The 23,119-nt window shown below is 36.4% G+C and overlaps 1 protein-coding gene across 1 annotated transcript in view; it reads left to right on the forward strand.

The window, feature by feature from the left end:
• The window catches only part of ROBO2 (roundabout guidance receptor 2), a 773,029-nt gene that overhangs the window by 451,237 nt on the left and 298,673 nt on the right, over positions 1-23,119 (forward strand). The window contains exon 5 of the mRNA XM_044669246.1: positions 2,452-2,590. Coding sequence (XP_044525181.1) covers positions 2,452-2,590 — 139 coding nt within the window. The remainder of the gene's footprint in view (positions 1-2,451; positions 2,591-23,119) is intronic.

Consider the following 23,119-nt stretch of genomic DNA (forward strand, 5'->3'; position numbering starts at 1 on the left):
AGGTCTATCAACCTTCTCTCATCTCCTTCCTCTCCTACTTAGCTTTCTATATCCAAATAATTTGTTTTTTCTCTCACTGAGTTAACTCTGATGTGATTAAGGTTCTCATGATCTACCCAACTCCCATTTTCTCCTTCACTGTGAATGTTCTTCCATGCCTCTTTTATGTTCAATAATTTAACACATTCTATTTTTCCTTCCCCATTCTCCCAAATCATGTTTCTTTTAAATAATTAATTAATTAATTAAAATAGAGTATTTTTCCATAGTTACATGATTCATGTTCTTTCCCTTCTCTTTTTCCTTCCCGCTCTGTGAGCTGACAAGCAATTCCACTGGGTTACATTTTTCAAAATCTATTTCCATATTATTAATATTTGCAATAAAGTGATCATTTAAAGTCAAAATTTCTGGTCATAATCCCATAGAATGTAATCAATCATATGTTTTTCTTCTGTGTTTCTCACAGTTCTTTCTCTGGATGAGGATAGTTTTCTTTCTCATAAGTCCCTTGGGATTTTCCTGGATCATTGCATTGCTGCTAGAAGAGAAGTCAATTACATTTGATTGTTCCACAATGTATCAATTTCTGTGTACAATGTTCTCCTGGTTCTGTTCCTTTTGCACTACATCAATCCTGAAGGTCTTTCCAGTTCATCATTCCTTTCAGCACAGTAGTATTCCTTCACCATCAGATACCACAATTTGTCCAGCCATTCCCCAAATGAGGGACACTCCATCATTTTCCAATTTTTTGCCACTACAAAGAGCTTGGCTATAAATATTTTTTGTACATGGATTTTTTTCCCTTATTATCTCTTTAGAGTACAAACCCAACAGCGGTATTACTGGATCAAAGTGGTACCTCAGAATTGTTCTGATTTGCATTTCTCTAATCAGAAGGTATTTAGAACACTTTCTAATGTGTTTATTGATAAGAGTTCTTTATCTGAAAATTGTCAATTCATGTCCCTTGACCATTTATCAAGTGGAGAACAGCTTGATTTTTTTTGTGCTTAGTGCTTAGCTCCTTATAAATTAGAGAAATGAGACCTTTGTCAGAGGTTTTGTTATAAAGACTTTTCCCCCAATTTGTTGATTCCTTTCTAATTTTGTTTGCTTTGGTTTTGTTTATACAAACATGTTTTAATTTAATGTAATCAAAATTATCCATTTTATATTTTGTAATTCTCTATCTCTTGCTTGTTCTTAATTCCACTGCATTTTACATGTGTCATTGATCAAGACCTATTTCCATATTATTAATATTTGCATTAGGGTGCTCACTTAGTCTACATCCGCAATCATATCACCATCAACCCATGTGATCAAGCAGTTGTTTTTCTTCTATGTTTCTACTTCCACAGTTATTTCTCTGGATGTGGATAGCGTTCTTTTTCATAAGTCCCTCAGAATTGTCCTGGATCATTGCATTGCTGCTAGTAGAGAAGTACATTAGATTTGATTATACCACAGTGTATCTGTCTCTGTGTATAATGTTCTCCTAGCTCTGTTCCTTTTGCTCTGCAACAATTCCTGGAGGTTGTTCCAGTTCACATGAAATTCCTTCAGTTCATTATTCCCTTTGGTACAATAGTATTCCATCACCAAGAGATACCCCTTTTGGGTACAAACCCAGCAGTGCTATGGATGGATCAAAGGGTAGGCATTCTTCCAAAGCCCTTTGGGCATAGTTCCAAATTGCCCACCAGAATGGATGAATTCACAACTGCACCAGCAGGGTATTAGTTCCCAATTTTGCCACGTCCCCTCCATCATTTATTGCTTTCCTTTGCTGCCATATTGGCCAGTCTGCTAGTAATGAGGTGGTACCTCAGAGTTGTTTTGATTTGAGTTTCTCTAATTATAAGAGATTTAGAACACTTTTTCATGTACTTATTAATAGTTTTAATTTCTTTTTCTGAAAATTGCCTATTGATTTTTGATAGATGTATAAGGCATGAATTTAAAGGAGTAAATAAATAGAATAGTTAAGAGACAATCAAAATAATGCAGGCAAGAGGTTACAATGGCTAGTATAAGTAGAAAGAAGGAAAAGGATTAAAGAGGTTATCATGGATATAGAATCAACATGACTTTGCATCTAATTATATTGAAATCGAAGGAAAAGGAAAACATTATAGGCTTTAAGACAGTGACATATAACAAGCTTAAGGAGATTCACACCTAGTGTTCTAGGAAGAGCTTGCATATGTATACATATAGATTTGTAAGTCGGCTACCTAGAGATTCTTATTGTTAGTGAATCAGGTCAGCAAGGAGAAATACATATATATGTATATATATATATATATGTATATGTACATATATATGTATAAGTTAGAAAGATAGTGATAACAAGGTTGAGGACAGGAGAAGTAAAATAAACTATTTACACAAATTATTCCCAATAGCTTACTTTGAAACTTGTTTTTCTTTTTCTTTTTCAAGAGCGACCCACTTTCCTTAGAAGACCAATTAACCAAGTGATACTGGAAGAAGAAGCTATTGAATTTCGATGTCAAGTCCAAGGAGATCCTCAGCCAACTGTAAGATGGAAGAAGGATGATGCAGACTTACCAAGAGGAAGGTAAGAGAACTTCAAACTGAAAACTGCTTTTGACTATGATAGTGGTGTGTCTATATTAAAGGATAGAAATCCTGGAATATTAGATCATTAACTCATTTCACACATGTAAAACTATTATTCTCAATAAATAAGCCAATCAATAAGTATTAATTAGTAACTACTATGTTTCAGACACTGTGATAAAAAATAGGAATAAAAAGACAAGAAAATTAAAGCAATCCTTAATATCTAAGAATTTACTTTCTACAAGGATAGGTAACTTGCACATGTATAAATATTTGCACAGCAATTATAAAATGAATGCAAAGTAGATAAATAAAAGTAATTAAAGAGTGGACACAAACAGTAGGAGGGATCAGAAAAGGCTTCTTATAGAAGGCAGAACTTAAGCTGTATTTGAAGAAAGCTATGGATTTGGTGAGGTGGAGGTAAGGAGGAAGTGCATTGTAAAATGGAGGATAACCTATTAAGAGACTATGAAGAGAGATAGTATCAGCAATAGCATGGAGGTAGGAAATGAAATGTCATAGAGAACATAGGAAACAGCAAGAAGATCCTACTTTGACATGAATCTAGAATATTTGAAGGAAAATTAAGTGCAAAAATTCTAATATATGTAGGCTGGAGCTAGAATTGAATGCCAAAAGAAAAAAATTAAGTTTTATCTTAGGGAGTCCCATAAACTTCATGAATCAAGGAAGTGATATGGTCAGACCAGTGCTTAAGATTGTCAGTTTGGCAAAACCAATGTAACCAAAATTAGAAGGAAAGCGATAAACTGGGAAAAACATCTTTATAATAAAACTTTATAATAAAGATTTAATTTCCCAAATATATGAGGAACTAAGTTAAATTTACTAAAAAACCTCCCTTTCCCAAGTTGACAAATGGTCAAGGGATATGAATAGGCAGTTCTTAGATGAAGAAATCAAAATTATCAATAATCACATGAAAAAGTATTCTAAATCCCTCCTGATTAGAGAAATGCAAATCAAAACAACTCTGAGGTACCACTTCATTCCTAACAGACTGGTCAATATGGCAGCAAAGGAAAGTGATAAATATAAGAGGGGATGTGGCAAAATTGGGACACTAATACCCTGCTGGTGGAGTTGTGAATTAATCCAACCATTCTGGAGGGCAATTTGGAACTATGCCCAAAGGGCTTTGAAAGAATGCCTACCCTTTGATCCATCCATAGCACTGCTGGGTTTGTTACCCCAAAGAGATAATAAGGAAAAAATACTTGTACAAAATTATTTATAGCCTTGTTTTTTGTGGTGGCAAAAAATTGAAAAATGAGGAAATGCCCTTTGATTGAGAAATGGCTGAACAAATTGTGGTATCTGATGGTGATGGAATACTATTGTGATGAAAGGAATAATGAATTGGAGGAATTCCAGGTGAACTGGAAAGACCTCCAGGAATTGATACAGAGTGAAAGGAGCAGAATCCGGAGAACATTGTACACAGAGACGGACACATCATGGCACAATCGAATGTAATAGACTTTTCTACTAGCAGCAATGCAGGACAATCCAGAGGAATTTATTTATCTGTTTGTTTTTAAGGATTTTTATTTTTTAGAAAAGTTATCATGACTACATGATTCATGTTCTTACTTTCCCCTTCACCCCCCAACCTCCTCCCCAATCCCAAAGCCAAAGCGCATTTCCACTGGTTTTAACTTGTATCATCGATCAAGACTTATTTCCAAATTGTTGATAGTTGCATTGGTGTGGTAGTTTCGAGTTTACATCCCCAGTCATATCTGCCTCAACCCATATGTTGAAGCAGTTGCTTTTCTTCTGTGTTTCATCTCCTGTAGTTCTTCCTCTGAATGTGGGTAGCATTCTTTTCCATAAGTCCCTCAGAATTGTCCTGGGTCATTGCATTGTTGCTAGTATAGAAGTCCATTACATTCTATTTTTTTAAACATTTATTAATATTCATTTTTAACCTGTTTACACGCTTCATACCCCTACTTTCCACTTCACCCCCCACAATCCATGGCCCACGTACATTTCCACTGGTTGTAACTTCTGTCCTTGTTCAGGGCCTATTTCCAAATTGTTGTTAGTTACATTGGTGTGGTAGTTTCGAGTCTACATCCCCAATCATGTCTGCCTCAACCCATGCATTCAAGCAATTGATTATCTTCTATGTTTCCTCTCCTGCAGATGTTCCTCTGAATGTGGGTAGCATCTTTACCATAAATATCTCAGAGCTGTCCTATGTCATTGCTTTCTGCTGGTACAAAAGTCCATTACAATCAATATTACCACAGTATATCAGTCTCTGTGTACAATGTTCTTCTGGCTCTGCTCCTTTCGCTCTGCATCAGTTCCTGGAGGTCTTTCCAGTTCACCTGGAACTCCTCCAGTTTATTATTCCTTTTAGCACAATAGTATTCCATCACCAGCATATACCACAGTTTGTTCAGCCATTCCCCAACTGAAGGACATACCCTCCTTTTCCAGTTCTTTGCCACCACAAAAAGCGCAGCTATAAATATTTTCATATAAGTCTGTTTATCTATGATCTCTTTGGGGTACAAACCCAGCAATAGTATGGCTGGATCAAAGGGCAGGCATTCTTTTATAGCCCTTTGAGCATAATTCCAAATTGCCAGCCAGAATGGTTGGATCAGTTCACAACTCGACCAGCAATGCATTAATGTCCCAATTTTGCCACATCCTCTCCAGCATTCATTACTCTCCCCTTCTTTCATTTTAGCCAATCTGCTAGGTGTGAGATGGTACCTCAGAGTTGTTTTGATTTGCATTTCTCTAATTATTAGAGATTTAGAACACTTTCTTGTGTGCTTATTGATACTTTTGATTTCTTTACCTGAGAATTGCCTATTCATGTCTCTTGCCCATTTATCAATTGGGGAGTGGCTTGATTTTTTATACAATTGATTTAACTCCTTGTATATTTGAGTAATTAGACCCCTGTCAGAGTTTTTTGTTATGAAGAATTTTTCCCAATTTGTTGTTTCCCTTCTGATTTTGACTACATTGTTTTTGTTTGTACAAAAGCTTTTTAGCTTGATATAATCACAACCATTTAATTTATATTTTGTAATTTTCTCTAATTCTTGCTTGGTTTTAAAATCTTTCCTTTCCCAGAGATCTGATAGGTACACTATTTTGTGTTCACTTAACTTATTTATAGTTTCCCTCTTTATATTCAGGTCATTCACCCATTCTGAATTTATCTTTGTGTAGGGTGTGAGATGTTGATCTAAACCTAATCTTTCCCATATTGTTTTCCAAATTTCCCAGCAGTTTTTGTCAAATAGTGGATTCATTTCCCAAAAGTTGGGCTCTTTGGGTTTATCATACACTGTCTTGCTGACATCATTAACCCCAAGTCTATTCCACTGATCCTCCCTTCTATCTCTTAGCCAGTACCATATTGTTTTGATGACTGCTGCTTTATAGTATAGTTTAATATCTGGCACTGCTAGGCCCCCTTCCTTCACATTTTTTTCATTATTTCACTTGATATTCTTGATCTTTTGTTATTCCAAATGAAATTTGTTATAGTTTTTCCTAATTCAGTAAAGAAGTTTTTTGGTAATTTGATAGGTATGGTGCTAAATAGGTAAATTAATTTGGGTAGAATGTTCATTTTTATTATGTTAGCTCGTCCTACCCATGAACAATTAATGACTTTCCAATTGTTGAGATCCAGTTTTATTTGTTTGGAAAGTGTTTTGTAGTTGTTTTCGTATAATAGCTGTGTTTGTTTTGGTAGATAGATTCCCAAGTATTTTATTTTGTCTAGGGTGATGGGGCAGCTGGGTGGCTCGGTGGATTGAGAGCCAGGCCTAGAGACTGGAGGTCCTAGGTTCAAGTCCGGCCTCGGACACTTCCAGCTGTGTGACCTTGGGCAAGTCACTTGACCCCTATCGCCCGCCCTTACCACTCCTGGGCTAAGGACGGTCCCTAGCCCGGATGAAAAAGGAGGAGGGTTGGGCATGGGGCTAGCAACCCCACCCTGTAAAAACTACATCTGCTAAAGAAACTACAACCTAAAGTAGGGCCAGCTGGGCTAGCTCAGTGGATTGAGAGCCAGGCCTAGAGACGAGAGGTCCTAGGTTCAAATCCGGGCTCAGACACTTCCCAGCTGGGTGACCCTGAGACCCCTTTGCCTACTGGTTGTGGCCCTATGCTCCTAGAATGGAGTCCCAGGATAAAAAAAAAAAGTGATTTTAAATGGTGTTTCTCTTTCTACCTCTTGTTGCTGTGATGTATTGGAAATATATAGAAATGCTGATGATTTATGTGCATTTATTTTGTATCCTGCCACTTTGCTAAAGTTGTTGATTATTTCTACTAGCCTCTTAGTTGATTCTCTAGGATTTTTTAAGTATACCATCATATCATCTGCAAAGAGTGATAGCTTAGTCTCCTCATTCCCTATTTTGATACCTTCAATTTCTTTTTCTTCTCTAATTGCTATTTCTCAGTAGGGTTAGATAGAGTTTTTTTATCCCCATGGATAATAAAGCTACTCTTCCCTCTCCAGGTTGATTTCACTGAGAGTAAGGTTTGATTATTACCTCTTAATGAATGATCTCTTCCTCTCCTTCTTATAATAGTATTTATCCCCTCCCCTTCCCATGCCCTCTTTGTGTGTAATAGAATATCCTATTTTTCTTATTTACTCAGATTTTTCTTGGTGTCCCCTACTATTCCCCCCCCCTTTTCCATCCCCCATGTCATCTTAGACCATTTAGTATTCTGTCCTCTCCCTCTGAATTATTCTTCTGATTGCTATAATTGTGAATATTATAATAGTGAATAGAGTTCACTACAGAGAATTATACATAGCATTTCTCCACCTAGTAATACAGATAATTAGATCTTATTTATGCCCTTAAAGAGTCAAGTTTAAAAGATTATGAGTTTTTTTCTTTTCCCTCTGTTTCTTATTTACCTTTTCATGTTTCTCTTGATTTTCGTGTTTGGGTATCAAACTTTCCATTTAGTCCTGGTCTCTTTTGTGCAAAAACTTGGAAATCTTCAATTTTGTTGAATGCCCATACTTTCCCCTGGAAGTATATAGTTAGTTTCGATGGGTAGTTGATTCGTGGCTGAAGGTCTAGCTCTCTTGCCTTTCTGAATATCTTATTCCAAGCCTTGCAGTCTTTTAGCGTGGAGGCTGCCAGATCCTGTGTGATCCTGATTGGTGCTCCTTGATATTTGAATTGTCTTTTTCTGGCTTCTTGTAAGATTTTTTTCTTTTAATTGAAAGCTCTTCAATTTCACTATTATATTCCGGGGTGTTGACTTTTCTGGGTCCAGTGTAGAAGCTGATCTATCGATACTTTCAATGTCTATATTTCCCTCTTGTTTTAGAACTTCAGGGCATTTTGCTGAATAATTTCTTTAAGTATGGAGTCCAAGTTTCTATTTAATTTCTGCCTTTTCTGGAAGACCAATGATTCTCAAATTGTCTCTTCTAGACCAGTTTTCTTGGTCTGTCACTTTCTCATTGAGATATTTCATGTTTCCTTCTATTTTATCAGTCTTTTGACTTTGTTTTATTTGTTCTTGTTGTCTTGAGAGATCATTGGTTTCTAATTGTTCAATTCTATCCTTTAAGGACTGGTTTTCGGCTATAATCTTTTGGTTTTCGGCTATAATCTTTTGGTTTTCCTTTTCAATTTGGTCATTTCTGGTCTTCAGTTGACTTGCCTTACTTTACAATTGTGAAATTCTGCCTTTTAAACTGTTATTTTCTTGCCAGATTTCTTCCATCTTCCTCAACATTTCATTTTTGAAAGCTTCAATAGCTTGTGACCAGCTTTCATTTTTTTGGGGAGGTTTGGATTTTTGCTTTTTTTTGGATGTTCTCTATGTAGAAGTTGACGAGTGTTCCAGAGTTTTTCTTGGTAATCTTTTTCTTCTGGGCTTCCCTATTGCTTCTCATTGTTAACCCCGCCCCTTTTAAGCTTTGTCTTCACACTCAGGGTCTGCTTGTGCTTTCTAAGCTTCCGATGGCTCCAGTCTTCTTGTCCTCGGGGTCAGGCCTCCTGGTCTTTCCCGGTCTGCCCCTCTGCCTGAGGCTCCTTCAGTGGTCTTGGGGGCTGCTTCCACAGCTGCGCTCCAGTCTGCACCAGGTCCTCACTGGATGTCCTAGCCTGCGCTAGAAATCTTTATTCCGCCCAGGGCACTGCCTTCACCTGAGCATATGCTCAGGGGAAAGACCCTGCTTTAGAGTTCTTTATTCCGCCCGGGGCAGAGCCTTCACCTTGCAAGAAACTGGAGAAAGTCCCTGTATTAGAGTTCTTTATTCCGCCTGGGACAGAGCCTTCACCCATGCAAGATACTTGGGGGAAGTCACTGCGTTAGAGATCTTTCTTCTCGCAGGGGCAGAGCCTTCCCCCGCGTAGAAGCTGGGGAAAGTCCATGCGTCCCCCCAGCCACTTGGGGTCCCATGTCTGGCAGCTCACAGGTACAAGCCCTGGGGCTACTAGTGATTTACTGGTTGCCCCAATCCTGTTTTCACTCTTGTGCATTGGCCTTGGCACTGTGCATGGTGTATGTTGGGGGAGGGGGGGTGGAGGGGCTTCTTCCTCTCACATTTTAGTGAGAGCTGTTTCACCCCTTTATAGAGTGGAAATGCCCCGATTCTGTGTACCTTCAATGCTGCGCCCTGTTGTGGGGTTCCTTCGTTAATCTGGATTCGTTTTTATGTCCCCTTGAGGAGTCTTGTATGCATTGGTTAAGAGAGATCGAGCAGCTGCTCCTTACTCTGCCTCCATCTTAACCAGAAGTCTCCAGGATAAATCCATTACATTCGATTTTACCACAGTGTATCAGTCTCTGTGTACAATGTTCTTCTGGCTCTACTCCTTTTGCTCTGCATCAATTCCTTTAGATCTTTCCAGTTCACATGGAATTCCTCCAGTTTATTATTCCTTTGAGCACAATAGTATTCCATCACCAGCATATACCACAGTTTGTTCAGCCATTCCCCAGTTGAAGGACATACCCCCCTTTTCCATTTCTTTGACACCACAAAAAGCACAGCTATAAATATTTTCGTACAAGTCTGTTTATCTATGATCTCTTTGGGGGTACAAACCCAACAATGCTATGGCTGGATCAAAGGGCAGACAATCTTTTATAGCCCTTTGAGCATAATTCCAAATTGCCATCTAGAATGTTTGGATCAGTTCACAACTCCACCAGCAATGCATTAATGTCCCAATTTTGCCACATCTCCTCCAACATTCATTACTCTCCCCTACTATCATTTTAGCCAGTCTGCTAGGTGTGAGGTAATACCTCAGCTTTGTTTTGATTTGCATTTCTCTAATTATTAGAGATTTAGAACACTCTCTCATGTGCTTTCCAGAGGAATTTATGAGAAAGAATGCTATCCACATCCAGAGAAAGATCTGTGGGAACAGAAATGCAGAAGGAAAACATATGATCGATCATCTGGTTTGATGGGGATATTGGCATTTAAAGATCACTCTATTGCAAATATGAATAATATGTAAATAGGTTTTGAATAATGATACCTGTAATACCCAGTGAAATTGCTTGTCAGCTCTGGGAGAGGTGAGGGAAGAGGAGTGGGAAAAATCATGAATCATGTAACCATGGAAAATATTCTAAATACATAAATAAATGAATAATGTTAAAAAAAGATTATCAGTGATACCTATGTATTGGAGAATGGAGAAACCTGAACCAAAGAGATCAATTAGTAGGCTATTGCAAAAGTCTTAATAAGGGAAGATGCAGACCTGGCCTTGGGCAGTGAATATTGTGAAGGAAGATAGTGAGATGTAGTGGTACAGTTGGCAACATACTGGATATGGAGCATAAGGAAAATTGATATTTTATAATAACTTTGACATTATTAATGTCAAATTGACAACTAATGACATTTTTAATATGGCTGGAAGGATTGTGATATTTACGATGCATATATAGTTAAGAAAGAATGAGAAGGTCTGGGAGAAAACATAATTTCTTTTTTGGATATGCTAAATTCAAGGTGCATAGGAAACATCCCATGGGACATGTCCAATAGTCAGATGTGGGATTGTAGCTAAAGACACACCCCCCCACACCCCCCCACATATATATTTGGAGGTCATTTGAGTGTTGTATTGAGTGTACATTGTTGTATTTACCATTCTGAAAAATGATCCACTTGAATGTGTTCAAGAAGACTATTACTTAAAAAAAGATTTTCAAAATGATTAACACATTTAAAATAAGTTATCTTGTATGTATTTGGAAAATATTACTTAGAATTGCCATGTAAGCATTGCATTCATTGAATTCAGGTTTAAAGAAATCAGTTACGGTGAGAAGACATAACTTTTATGTATTTTATTCTGTCTAAAAAAGTATGTCTGAAGAATTACAAGCAAGTAGAACATTTTTAAATACAATATATTGAAGTAAATATTCATTTTTTGTTTTAAAAGTGATAGTATATAATTATGGTTTTATATATAATCTTCTATTATATTTTGAATATGAGAATTGACTTGGAGTATTCATTAAATTAAAAAATATAAAGATGTAAAATTTAAAAATAAAGATAATGTCTGCTTGAATTTTACTAACTTTGTAGGAAAGTCACAAACTCTGTAAGACAGTTTTCCTATCTATAAAGTAGATATTATAATAATAGAATGTATAAAGAAAACTGTTTCTTGAACACAACATTGAAATTTAAGAATTGTAAATCTTACCATCACTATTATTATCCTACCACCTGAATTATGGAATTGTGAGAAAAAAGTATTTACTTTTATCAGAATATTTTCCCTCCTATGATAAGTTTTTTAACTAAGTTTTTTTCAATTACATGCAGAAACAGTCTTAAACAGTTGTTATCTGCCATTTTGCTATTAAGCTTCTCTCCCTTCCTTCTCCCTCTTCCCCCTCATCAAGATGTAAATAGTCTGATATAAGTAATACCAGAGCTGTCATGCAATATATATTTCCATTCTCCTCATAGTACGAAAGAATATCACACACAACAAGAAAAATTCATGAAGTAAATAAAATGAAAAATTAAATGTTTTTTTTAATGGAATATTTTTTATCTGTAATCAGAATCCTTCTTTCACCCATCATTCCTTGAGGTTTTCTTGGATTGAAAAGTTGCTGAAAATGACTTAATCCTTCGTAGTTGATCAATGCTGTTCTACTAATTCTGCTCTCTTCCCTTTGTATCACTTCACATAACTCTTTCTAGTTTTTTCTGAACTTGATATCCTATATCCTGTTTGCCATTTCTTATATTGCAGTAGTATTTTATTACAACCATAAACCACAACTTGTTCAACCATTCCCCAATTGAGGGACATCTGTGGTTTCTAATTCTTTGCCACCACAAAAAATGGCTGCTATAAAAATTTTTGTATGAGAAGGTCCTTTTCCTCTATCTTTGGTTTCTTTTGGATACAGATCTAGAAGTGGTAATACTAGGTCAAAGGGCATGCATAGTTTAATGGCCCTTTAGCTAATGTTATATATTGCTCTCCATATATCCCTCTCTCATACATTTGGCATATTTTACTATACTTGCAATATTAGAAAGACAATCAGTTAATAAACATTTATTTGGGGATACAAAAAATGTTAGAAAAGTTCTCTTTGAAGAGGACAAGGAAACAAATATGTACAAACAAGTGATACACATGAAAAATAGGAAATAAAGAGGGAAGTCATTTTTAGCTTAGGAAAGGTTTCTTAAAGAAGACAGAATTTTAGGGAAGTCAGGCTGTAGAAATTAGAAGATGCAGCTTTTCAGGCATGATGAATAAACCAAAGATAATGCAAAGAGCCAAGAGATGAAGGAGACCAGTGTCACTGGGTTGAAGAATACAAAGTAGGGAATAAGATATTAAAGCCTAAAGGACTTGCAGAATCAAACATAATTTTGTATTTGATCCTGGAGGTGATAAGGAGCCACCAGAATTTATTGAGTGGGGAAGTAATATTATCAGACCTACACTATAGAAGAAAAAAAAACTTTTCAGGTGAAATGGAGGATAGATTTCAGTGAGAATAAATGGAGATAGGCAGACCCACCAGCATTAATAAACCAACCAGTTAATAGACCAGGCATGAGATGATGAGGTCCTATACCAAGGGAGTGGTGGTATCAGAGGAGAGAAAAGGTATGCAAGAAATGGCAACAGATTAGAAATGAGAGGGTAGAAATAGTAAGGAGTTAAGAATGATACCTAGATTATGACCCTGGGAAACAGGGAAGATGATCACCATTGACAATAATAGGAATATTTTGGAAGTTTGGAAGAACTGAGAACAAAAATGATGAGTTGAGTTTTGGACATTTAGATTTTAAGATGGACATGCAAGGTCTCAGAAAGACCAATTGGAGATATGAGACTAAAGGTCAGCAAATGTTATGGCTGGATAAGTACATTTCAAAATCATTGGAAAGTTGCATGCTAGGTGCTAAGATGGCACACACACACACACACACACACACACACACACACACAAACAAACAAGCAACAAACAAAATTATTTGCCTCAAATAAAAGGAAAGGCTACAAGAAATCCATCTCACTGCAGGGTAAGAAGAGAAATTAGCCCAGGAAGCACAGTGTCTATAAGAACTGGCTGAATATGGGGCAGTTTTGCCAAAGGCAACAAATTTTCAGAATTGGAACAAGCCCAGCCCAAACCACTCCACTCGGGTATAAAAGGCAGAGAAGGAAGGAAACCGACAACTCTCACATGTCAGTGGAGCACTGAGCCATGGGGGTAGAAAAATGAGCAACCTGGAAAATAAATCTAGTCAAATAATCTTAGAATTATTGGAATATCTAAAAGCCACATTAAAAAAAAAGAACCCGGATACTATATTACAAGAAATGGTTAGGAAAACTTCACTAATAACTTCAAATAAGAGGGAAAGATAGAAATTGAGTGAATCCACCAGTCACTTCCTGAAAAAGAACTCATAATAAAATACTCCAGGCCTATTGTACCCAAATTCCAGAACTACTGGGCCAGGAGAAAAATATTACAAACTACCAGAAGGAAATAACTCAAATATTGGGAAGATACAGTCAGTATTATATAAAACTTAGCAACTTCTACATTAAAGAACTGGAAAAAATATATGATATTCTAAAAGGACCTGGGATTATAACTGAAAATTACATACCAAGCAAAACTGACAATAATCTTCCAGGGAAATAATTGATATTTAATAAAATGGGGGAATTTTAGACTTTCCTGACCATAGAAAACAGAGCTCGAAAGAAAATTTGATGAGCAAATTTGACATTCAAGGAAAGCATTAAATGAAAATGTAATAATTTTGATAAGGTTAGTTTGAATACATTCATACCTGGGAAGCTGATAATTGAAATAATTAAATAATCATTATACTTGAGAAAGGTAAGATACTTCAAGTACACAGGATGATAAATAAGATGGGCTTTTATCAAAAATAAAAAAAGGAAAGAGGAATACATGAAGGAAAGAGAAAAAGGAAAAATAGAATGGGTTAAACTACCTCTCACTAAGAAGTGCATAAGTGGCAAATAGAGTGGAGAAGATGGGGGTAGTGATTATGACTGAGCCTTAATCTCATCTGAACTAGCTCAAAGTGGAAATAAAACCCACACTAAATCAACTATGGTAAGGTTACTTACCCTAAAAAGATAAGGATAGGGAGATTAAGGGAGGAACAGAGGATGGTGTAACAGTGGGGTGAACTGCGTCAGAACTCCACAGTACCCCTAGAACTCCAGGAGAGGGGGTAGTTGGGGTAGTTAAGAATATGGGTATAAAAGCAGAACACCCAGCTTGGCAAGATCACTCTTTGGGAGACAGAGGGAGCTGGGTGGCTGAAAGGGTTTGAATTACTTCTTTTCAGTAGCTTAGTTTATCTCTAACCCAGAGTACAGGGTGGATTGTTGCTAAATACTCCTTAAAGACTCTAACCAGACTGTTTCCCAAAGGCTGTGAGCATTGTGACAAAACCTTGTAAGCAGTGTCCCAGCCAATCCCTAAACAACTACAGATCTACAATCAAGACCATCTCTACCATCTTGGACTTTTTAGATTGTGAGGGAGTTTAGGGAGAAATAGTTTTATTCAGAGGTTTTCCCCTATGGGGGGATAGCCACTCTGACAGCACCTTGAAGATCATAGATAGATTTTATCTCACCCTCAAACCTAGACCTTTTCCCTCATTCACAGTTTCCTTGAATTAATAAATCCCTTCTCTTCTTAACAGTGTATAAGTGAGGTACTTCAGGCTATATAAGCCCAGGGCAGTGTTGGGCAAAATTTTTTTTAAATTTAAACATTTATTAATATTCATTTCTAACATGACTACATGATTCATGCTCCTGCTTTCCCCTTGACCCCCCGCATTCCCCCCCCACACCCATGGATGATACACATTTACACTGGTTTTGTCATGTGTCCTTGATCAAGACCTATTTCCAAATTGTTGGTAATTGCATTGGTGTGGTAGTTTCCAGTCCACATCCTCAATCATGTCCACCCCGACCCATGTGTTCAAGCAGTTGTTTTTCTTATATGTTTCCTCTCCTGCAGTCCTTCCTCTGAAAGTGAGTAGCGTTCTTTACCATGAATCCCTCAAAATTGTCCTGGGTCATTGTATTGTTGCTGGTAGAGAAGCCCATTACATTCGATTTTATATCAGTCTCTGTGTACAATGTTCTTCTGGCTCTGCTCCTTTCTCTCTGCATCAGTTCCTGGAGGTCTTTCCAGTTCACCTGGAACTCCTCCAGTTTATTATTCCTTTGAGCACAATAGTATTCCATCACCAGCATATACCACAGTTTGTTCAGCCATTCCACAATTGAAGGACATACCCTCCTTTTCCAGTTTTTTGCCACCACAAAAAGCACAGCTATAAATATTTTTGTACAAGTCTGTTTATCTATGATCTCTTTGGGGTACAAACCCAACAATGGTATGGCTGAATCAAAGGGCAGGCATTCTTTTATAGCCCTGTGAGCATGATTCCAAATTACCAGCCAGAATGGTTGTATCAGTTCACAACTCCACCGGCAATGCATCAATGTCCCAATTTTGCCACATCCCCTCCAACATTCATTACTCTCCCCTTCTTTCATTTTAGCCAATCTGCTAGGTGTGAGGTGATACCTCAGAATTATTTTGATTTTTATTTCTCTAATTATTAGAGATTTAGAACACTTTCTCATGTGCTTATTGATACTTTTGACTTCTTTACCTGAAAATTGCCTATTCATGTCTCTTGCCCATTTATCAATTGGGGAATGGCTTGATTTTTTATACAATTGCTTTAACTCCTTATATATTTGAGTAATTAGAACCCTGTCAGAGTTTTTCGTCATAAAGATTTTTCCTAATTTGTTGTTTCCCTTCTGATTTTGACTACATTGTTTTTGTTTATACAAAAGCTTTTTAGTTTAATATAATCAAAACCATTTAATTTACATTTTGTAATTTTCTCTAACACTTGCTTGGTTTTAAAGTCTTTCCTTTTCCAGAGATCTGTCAAGTATACTATTCTGTGTTCACTTAACTTATTTATAGTTTCCCTCTTTATATTTAAGTCATTCACCCATTCTGAATTTATCTTGGTATAGGGTGTGAGATGTTGATCTAAACCTAATCTGTCCCATATTGTTTTCCAAATTTCCCAGCAGTTTTTGTCAAATAGTGGATTCATGTCCCAAAAGTTGGGCTCTTTGGGTTTATCATACACTGTCTTGCTGATGTCATTTACCCCAAGTCTATTCCATTGATCCTCCTATCTGTCTCTGAGCCAGTACCATATTGTTTTGATGACTGCTGCTTTATAGTATAGTTTAATATCTGGTACTGCTAGGCCCCCTTCCTTCACATTTTTTTCATTATTTCCCTTGATATTCTTGAACTTTTGTTATTCTAAATGAAATTTGTTATAGTTTTTCCTAATTCAGTAAAGAAGTTTTTTTGGTAATTTGATAGGCATGGCACTAAATAGGTAAATTAATTTGGGTAGAATGTTCCATTTTTATTATGTTAGCTTGTCCTACCCATGAGCAATCAATGGCTTTCCAATTGTTTAGATCCAGTTTTATTTGTTTGGAAAGTGTTTTGTAGTTGTTTTCATATAATTGCTGTGTTTGTTTTGGTAGGTAGATTCCTAAGTATTTTATATTGTCTAGGGTGATTTTAAATGGTGTTTCTCTTTCTACTTCTTGCTGCTCTAGTGTGTTGGAGATGTATAGAAATGCTGATGATTTATGTGTATTTATTTTGTATCCTGCAACTTTGCTAAAGTTGTTGATTATTTCTACAAGCTTCTTAGTTGATTCTCTAGGATTTTTTAAGTATACCATCATATCATCTGCAAAGAGTGATAGCTTAGTCTCCTCCTTGCCTATTTTGATACCTTCAATTTCTTTTTCTTCTCTAATTGCAACTGCTAGTGTTTCTTGTACTATATTGAATAATAGAGGTGATAATGGGCATCCTTGTTTTACTCCTGATCTTATTGGGAAGGCTTCTAATTTATCCCCATTGCATATGATGTTTGTTGATGGTTTTAGGTATATACTGTTTATTATTTTTAGGAAAGGTCCTTCTATTCCTATACTTTTCAGTGTTTTCAATAGGAATGGATGCTGTATTTTGTCAAAGGCTTTTTCAGCATCTATTGAGATAATCATGTGATTTTTGTTTGTTAAACTGTTGATATGGTCAGTTATGTGGATGGTTTCCCTAATGTTGAACCAACCTTGCATTCCTGGTATAAATCCCACCTGATCATGGTGGATGATCCTCTTGATTACTTGCTGGAGTCTCTTTGCTAGTATTCTATTTAAGATTTTTGCATCTATGTTCATTAGGGAGATTGGTCTGTAGTTTTCATTCTCTGTTTTTGATCTCCCTGGCTTTGGAATCAGTACCATATTTGTGTCATAAAAGGAATTTGGTAGGACTCCTTCTTTGCTTATCATATCAAATAATTTGTATAGTATTGGGATTAGTTGCTGTTTCAATGTCTGATAGAATTCACTTGTGAATCCATCAGGCCCTGGTGATTTTTCTTAGGGAGTTTTTGATGGCTTGTTCAATTTCTTTTTCTGATATGGGATTATTTAGGTATTCTATTTCTTCTTATGTTAATCTAGGCAATTTATATTTTTGTAAATATTCATCCATATCTCCTAGATTGCTATATTTATTGCCATATAATTGGGCAAAATAGTTCTTAATGATTGCCTTAATTTCCCCTTCATTAGAGGTGAGGACTCCCTTTTCATCTTTGATACTGTCAACTTGGTTTTCTTCTTTCCTTTTTTTATTAGATTGACTAGTACTTTGTCTATTTTATCTGTTTTTTCAAAATACCAGCTTCTAGTCTTATTTATTAATTCAATAGTTCTTTTACTTTTGATTTTATTAATTTCTCCCTTAATTTTTAGTATTTCTAATTTACTTGGAATTGTTCAATTTTGTTTAATGCCCATACTTTCCCCTGGAAATATATAGTCAATTTTGATGGGTAGTTGATCTGTGGTTACAGGCCCAGCTCTCTTGCCTTTCTGAATATCGTATTCCAAGGCTTGCGATCTTTTTGCGTGGATGCTGCCAGATCCTGTGTGATCCTGATTGGTGCTCCTTGATATTTCAGTTGTCTCTTTCTGCCTTCTTGTAAGATTTTTTCTTTTGCTCTGAAGCTCTTGAATTTGGCAATTATATTCCTGGGCGTTTTCTTATTTGGATCAAATGTCGTGGGTGTTCTATGGATCCTTTCAATGTCTATATTGCCCTCTTGTAGAACTTCAGGGCAATTTTGCTGAATAATTTCTTTTAGTATGGTTTCTATTAATTTCTGGTTTTTCTGGAAGACCAATTATTCTCAAATTGTCTCTTCTATACCGGTTTTCTTGGTCTGTCTCTTTCTCATTGAGATATTTTATGTTTCCTTCTATTTTTTCTGTCTTTTGACTTTGTTTTATTTGTTCTTGTTGTCTTGAGAGATCATTAGCTTCTAATTGCTCAATTCTAGCCTTTATGACTGGGTTTCGGCTATAATCTTTCGGTTTTCGGCTATGTTCTTTTGGTTTTCCTTTTCAGTCTGGTCATTTCTGGTGTTCAATTTGCTTATCAGTTCATTTGATTTCTGAACCTCACTTTCCAATTGCAAGATTCTACCTTTTAAACTGTTATTTTCTTGCCAGATCTCTTCCATCTTCCTCAAAATCTCAGTTTTGAACTCTTCTATAGCTTGTGACCCGTTTTCCTTATTTGAGGAGGGTCCGGGTGCTTGTTGGTTCTCCTCCTCTGTTTGCTTGGTTGTTTGGATTTTCTCTGTGTAAAAGTTGTCGAGTGTTAAAGACTTCTTTTTCTTGTTGTTAATCTTTCTCTTCTGAACTTCCTGCATCTGGGTAGCCATCATTAGCCCAGAAGCTTCTCAGCTTTATCTTTGAGGTCAGCGACTGTCTTTTGGCTCCTGAGGTCTGGTTTTTTCCAAGGTCAAGTCCTTTGGTGGACCCCCTTGCTTGATCCTCTTTCAGAGGTTTCTTTACAAGTCTCAGGGTGCTGCTTCCACAGTCATATACCCGTCTGCACTAGTTCCCCGCTCAGGGTTTCAGAGCCTTAGCTCGCGGTTGTGTCTGCCTCCACCCGCTCCTCCGCCCTGCGCCCGTACTCTGCACCCGCACTCCTTGTCCTCGCTCAGAGTTCATGTGCATTCTTTAGCTTTTTGGGGATCTAAATCTTGCTGCTCTCAGGAACAGGCCCTGGAGCTGCCAATGACTTGATGGGTGCCCCAAACTTGCTCTAATGCCCTCTATTTCTTTTTAGCTGGCTTTGGCGCTGCAGGTGGTGTGTGTGGAGGGGGTGGGGGGGTGGTTGCTCAGCCTGCGATTTAGTGAGAGCTGTTTCACCCCTTTATAGCATGGTAATGTCCCAATTCCACGTACCTGCCACGCTGCACCCTGTTGCGGGATACCTCCGTTCGTCTGGACTTGTTTTTATGTCCCCTTGAGGAGTGTTGTGTGTTTCAGTCTGGAGAGGTTAAGAGCTGCTTTTTACTCTGCTGCCATCTTAACCTGGAAAAAAAGATGGGCAAATTTTTTAAAGAGGGGGCCAAAGGAAAGGAAATGTTCATCTGTCAGTTTGTTTCTAAAGCAACTCTTTTGAAGTTTCATTGTATTTGTATCCTATTCATTTTATTCGTCAGATTAGGAATAATGTTACGAGGCCAGATAGAACATTTCAGGGGGCTTCATCTGGCCCATGGGCCATAGTTTGTCCATCACTTACCTAGGGCATACACTACCTAAGCCAAATCTCTATCCTGGCAGATCCTGAAAATAGTTGAAATCCAGTGAACCAAGGAAGCTGTTTAAAGACATCCTGAACATATTATCCATCTAGTGCTTAGGGAATAAGCCTCAAACAGTGGAAGTTGCCAATTTCTGTGGGATTATTTCCTTTTTGCCAGCCAATTTAGCCCTGTGAAAGCTAAGTAAGATAGCCATCATTTCTGGACAGAGAAGGATTCTGTTAATAGCAGTTGCCAGAAGCTTCAACTGCCAAGGGAGAGGGAGGAGAAAGAATTCCATCCACTCACTCCCCTCCCATTTGCTAGAGGTTTTACAGACTGGGGCTTGGAGCCTGCTGAGACGTCTTTGGTAACTGGTCCCATTTTAACAATGGACAAAAAGATGGATAAATTAGGGGATGCAGTAAAAAACATTTGTGAATTGAGAAAAGGCTAAAAGAAGAGAAAGAAGAATAAACAGGTAAACATAAGATGGAGGAAAACATATAATTAGTAATCATAACTATGAATGTGAATGTGATGAACTAATCCATAAAACAGAAGAGGATAGCAGAGTGGATTGAAAAACAGAATCCCACAATATGCTGTCCAAAAGATATACATTTAAGACAGAGATACACACAGAGTAAAAGTAAAGGCTAGAGCACAATCTACTACGTCTCAGATAAAATAAAATAAGCAGGGGTAGCAATCATGATATCAGTCAAAGCAAAAATAAATATTGATCTAATTAAAAGAGATAAAGAAGGAAATTACATCATGATGAAAGACACTATAGAAATGAAACAATAACAATATTAAACATATGCTTCAAATGACATAGCATCCAAATTCCTAAAGGAAAAGTTACATGAATTATAGGAGGAAACAGATAGTAAAATGTTACTTGGGGGGAAACCTCAGCCTTACCCTCTCAGAAGTAGATAAAACCAACCAAAAAATAAATAAGAAAGAAATAAAGGAGGCAAGTAGATCTTCAGAAAAATTGGATATGATTGCCCTCTGGAGAAAACCAAGATCAGAATACACCTTTTTCTCTGAAGTACGTGGCAACTTGACTAAAACTAACTATATAGTAGGGCATAAAAACATAATATCCAAATGTAGAAAAGCAGAGATTATAAATACATTTCAAACCATGATACAATCAAAATTACATTCAACAAAGGGCAGCACAAAGACAAAAATTTAATTGGAAACTAAATAATGTTATCCTAAAGAATAATTGGGTCAAAAATCATAGAAATAATCAACAAATAGCAATGAGGAGACACCTTTTCAAATTTCATGGGATGCAGCCAAAGTGATACTTAGGGGAAAATTTATATCTATAAATGCTTAAAAATAGGGAATGAGCAGATCAGTAAATTGGGCATGAAACTAAAACAAAACATAATAAGAACAAATTAAAAATGCCCAATTAAATACCAAATTGGAAACCCTGAAATCAAAGAAGAGATTAATAAAATCGAAAGTAAGAAAACCATTAAAGTAATGAGTAAAATGAGGAGTTGGTTTCATGAAAAATAATTAAAATATATAAATCATTTATTAATTAAAAATAGAAAAAAACAAATGATCAGTATCAAAAATGAAAAAGACAAAATCACAATTGTGAGAGAAAAACCCCCTATCCCCTTATGTGAGGATTAGATTTTAATGTTAGCAATAGTTTTGAGTTATAAGTTATAAGTGATAATATTAATAGGTCTAGTTTTTTTTGTGGGATCAACCCTCCTACAATAAACCTATCTTTCTTTATGGGTTGGAGACTTTGCTTATCATTTGGGCACCCATGATTAGAAATTACACAACACAATCAATGATGAAAAAATTAAAGAAATTATTGATAGTTATTTTGCCCAAATATGTGCCAATAAATCTGATAATCTAAATGAAATAAATTTACTTGCAAATATATATACTACCCAGTAAAACCAAAGAGGAATTAGAATGCTTAAAACAACAGCATCACAGAAAAATAAATTGAACAAATCACCAAAGAACTCCCTTAAAACAAACAAAGAAACAAAGAAACAAACAAAAAAAACACCCAGGGTCAGATGTATTCACTAGTGAATTCTACTGAAGATTCAACAAATAAATCCAATACTACCCAAGCTATTTATAAAAATAGGGGAAGAGGGAATCTTTCCAAACTTTTTATGACACATATATGATATTGATTCCTAAACCAGGAAGAGCTAAAAGTGATGGGTACACTGTGAGAGGAGTGCCATGGTTTCATCATTGAGAGAGAGAGAGATGGAGAGAAATAGTTAAAGATTAAGAGATAAAACAAGGGCCATATGGGGAGGCATATTATCCATGAATTCTGTTTATTGTGACAAAAAGAAAGACTTTTATAGATAGTAAAATGCTAAGCACTACAGCATTCTTGGGAAGTGTTACTTTCCCACAGGATAATGTTTATGAAATGACTTCACACAAGAACAATACCAAGGTTGCTATTATAGATGTAAGCAAGTTGGAAAAGAGTGACAGCTAATCTCTTCTGCATAAATTAGGGAAAGGAAGTTCTGGTACTTTCAGTCATGATATTACAAAGACTTCTTTGCTCTTCAGACTAAGGGAGGACTCAGTACCTTTGGCTGAGAGCAGCATTGTCTTTGTGTGAGAGATTGGGAATTTACTGGTAATCTTGGGCAAGCATGGACTGCTTTGCTCAGTGGGCCTATTTTGTCCTATGTACTCCATATAAAAGAGAGGAAGAAAAATCTAGACCAATCTCCTTAATAAATGTTTATGGAAAATTTTTCAATAAAATACTAAATTACAACATTATATAATAAGAATCATATACCATGATCAGGTGGGTTTTATATCAGGAATGGCTCAATATTAGGAAAACCATCAGCATAGTTGATTATGTCAATAATAAAACCACCATTAAACACATGATTATTCCTATAGAACCAGAAAAAGTATTTGAAAAATTTTCTTATAATAATAAAAATATTAGAAAACATTGGAGTAAATGGTACCTTTCTTAACATGATAAATGGCATCATTATTATACATTATCTGTATTGGGATAAACTAATGTCATTTCCTTCCTTCCTTCCTTCCTTTCTTCCTTCTGTTTGTTTGTTTCCTTCCTTCCTTCCTTCCTTTCTTCCATCTGTTTGTTTCCTTCCTTCCTTCCTTCCTTCCTTCCTTCCTTCCTTCCTTCCT

Source organism: Gracilinanus agilis, chromosome 3 (assembly GCF_016433145.1).
Source record: "Gracilinanus agilis isolate LMUSP501 chromosome 3, AgileGrace, whole genome shotgun sequence".
In the NCBI taxonomy this organism is placed as follows: domain Eukaryota; kingdom Metazoa; phylum Chordata; class Mammalia; order Didelphimorphia; family Didelphidae; genus Gracilinanus; species Gracilinanus agilis.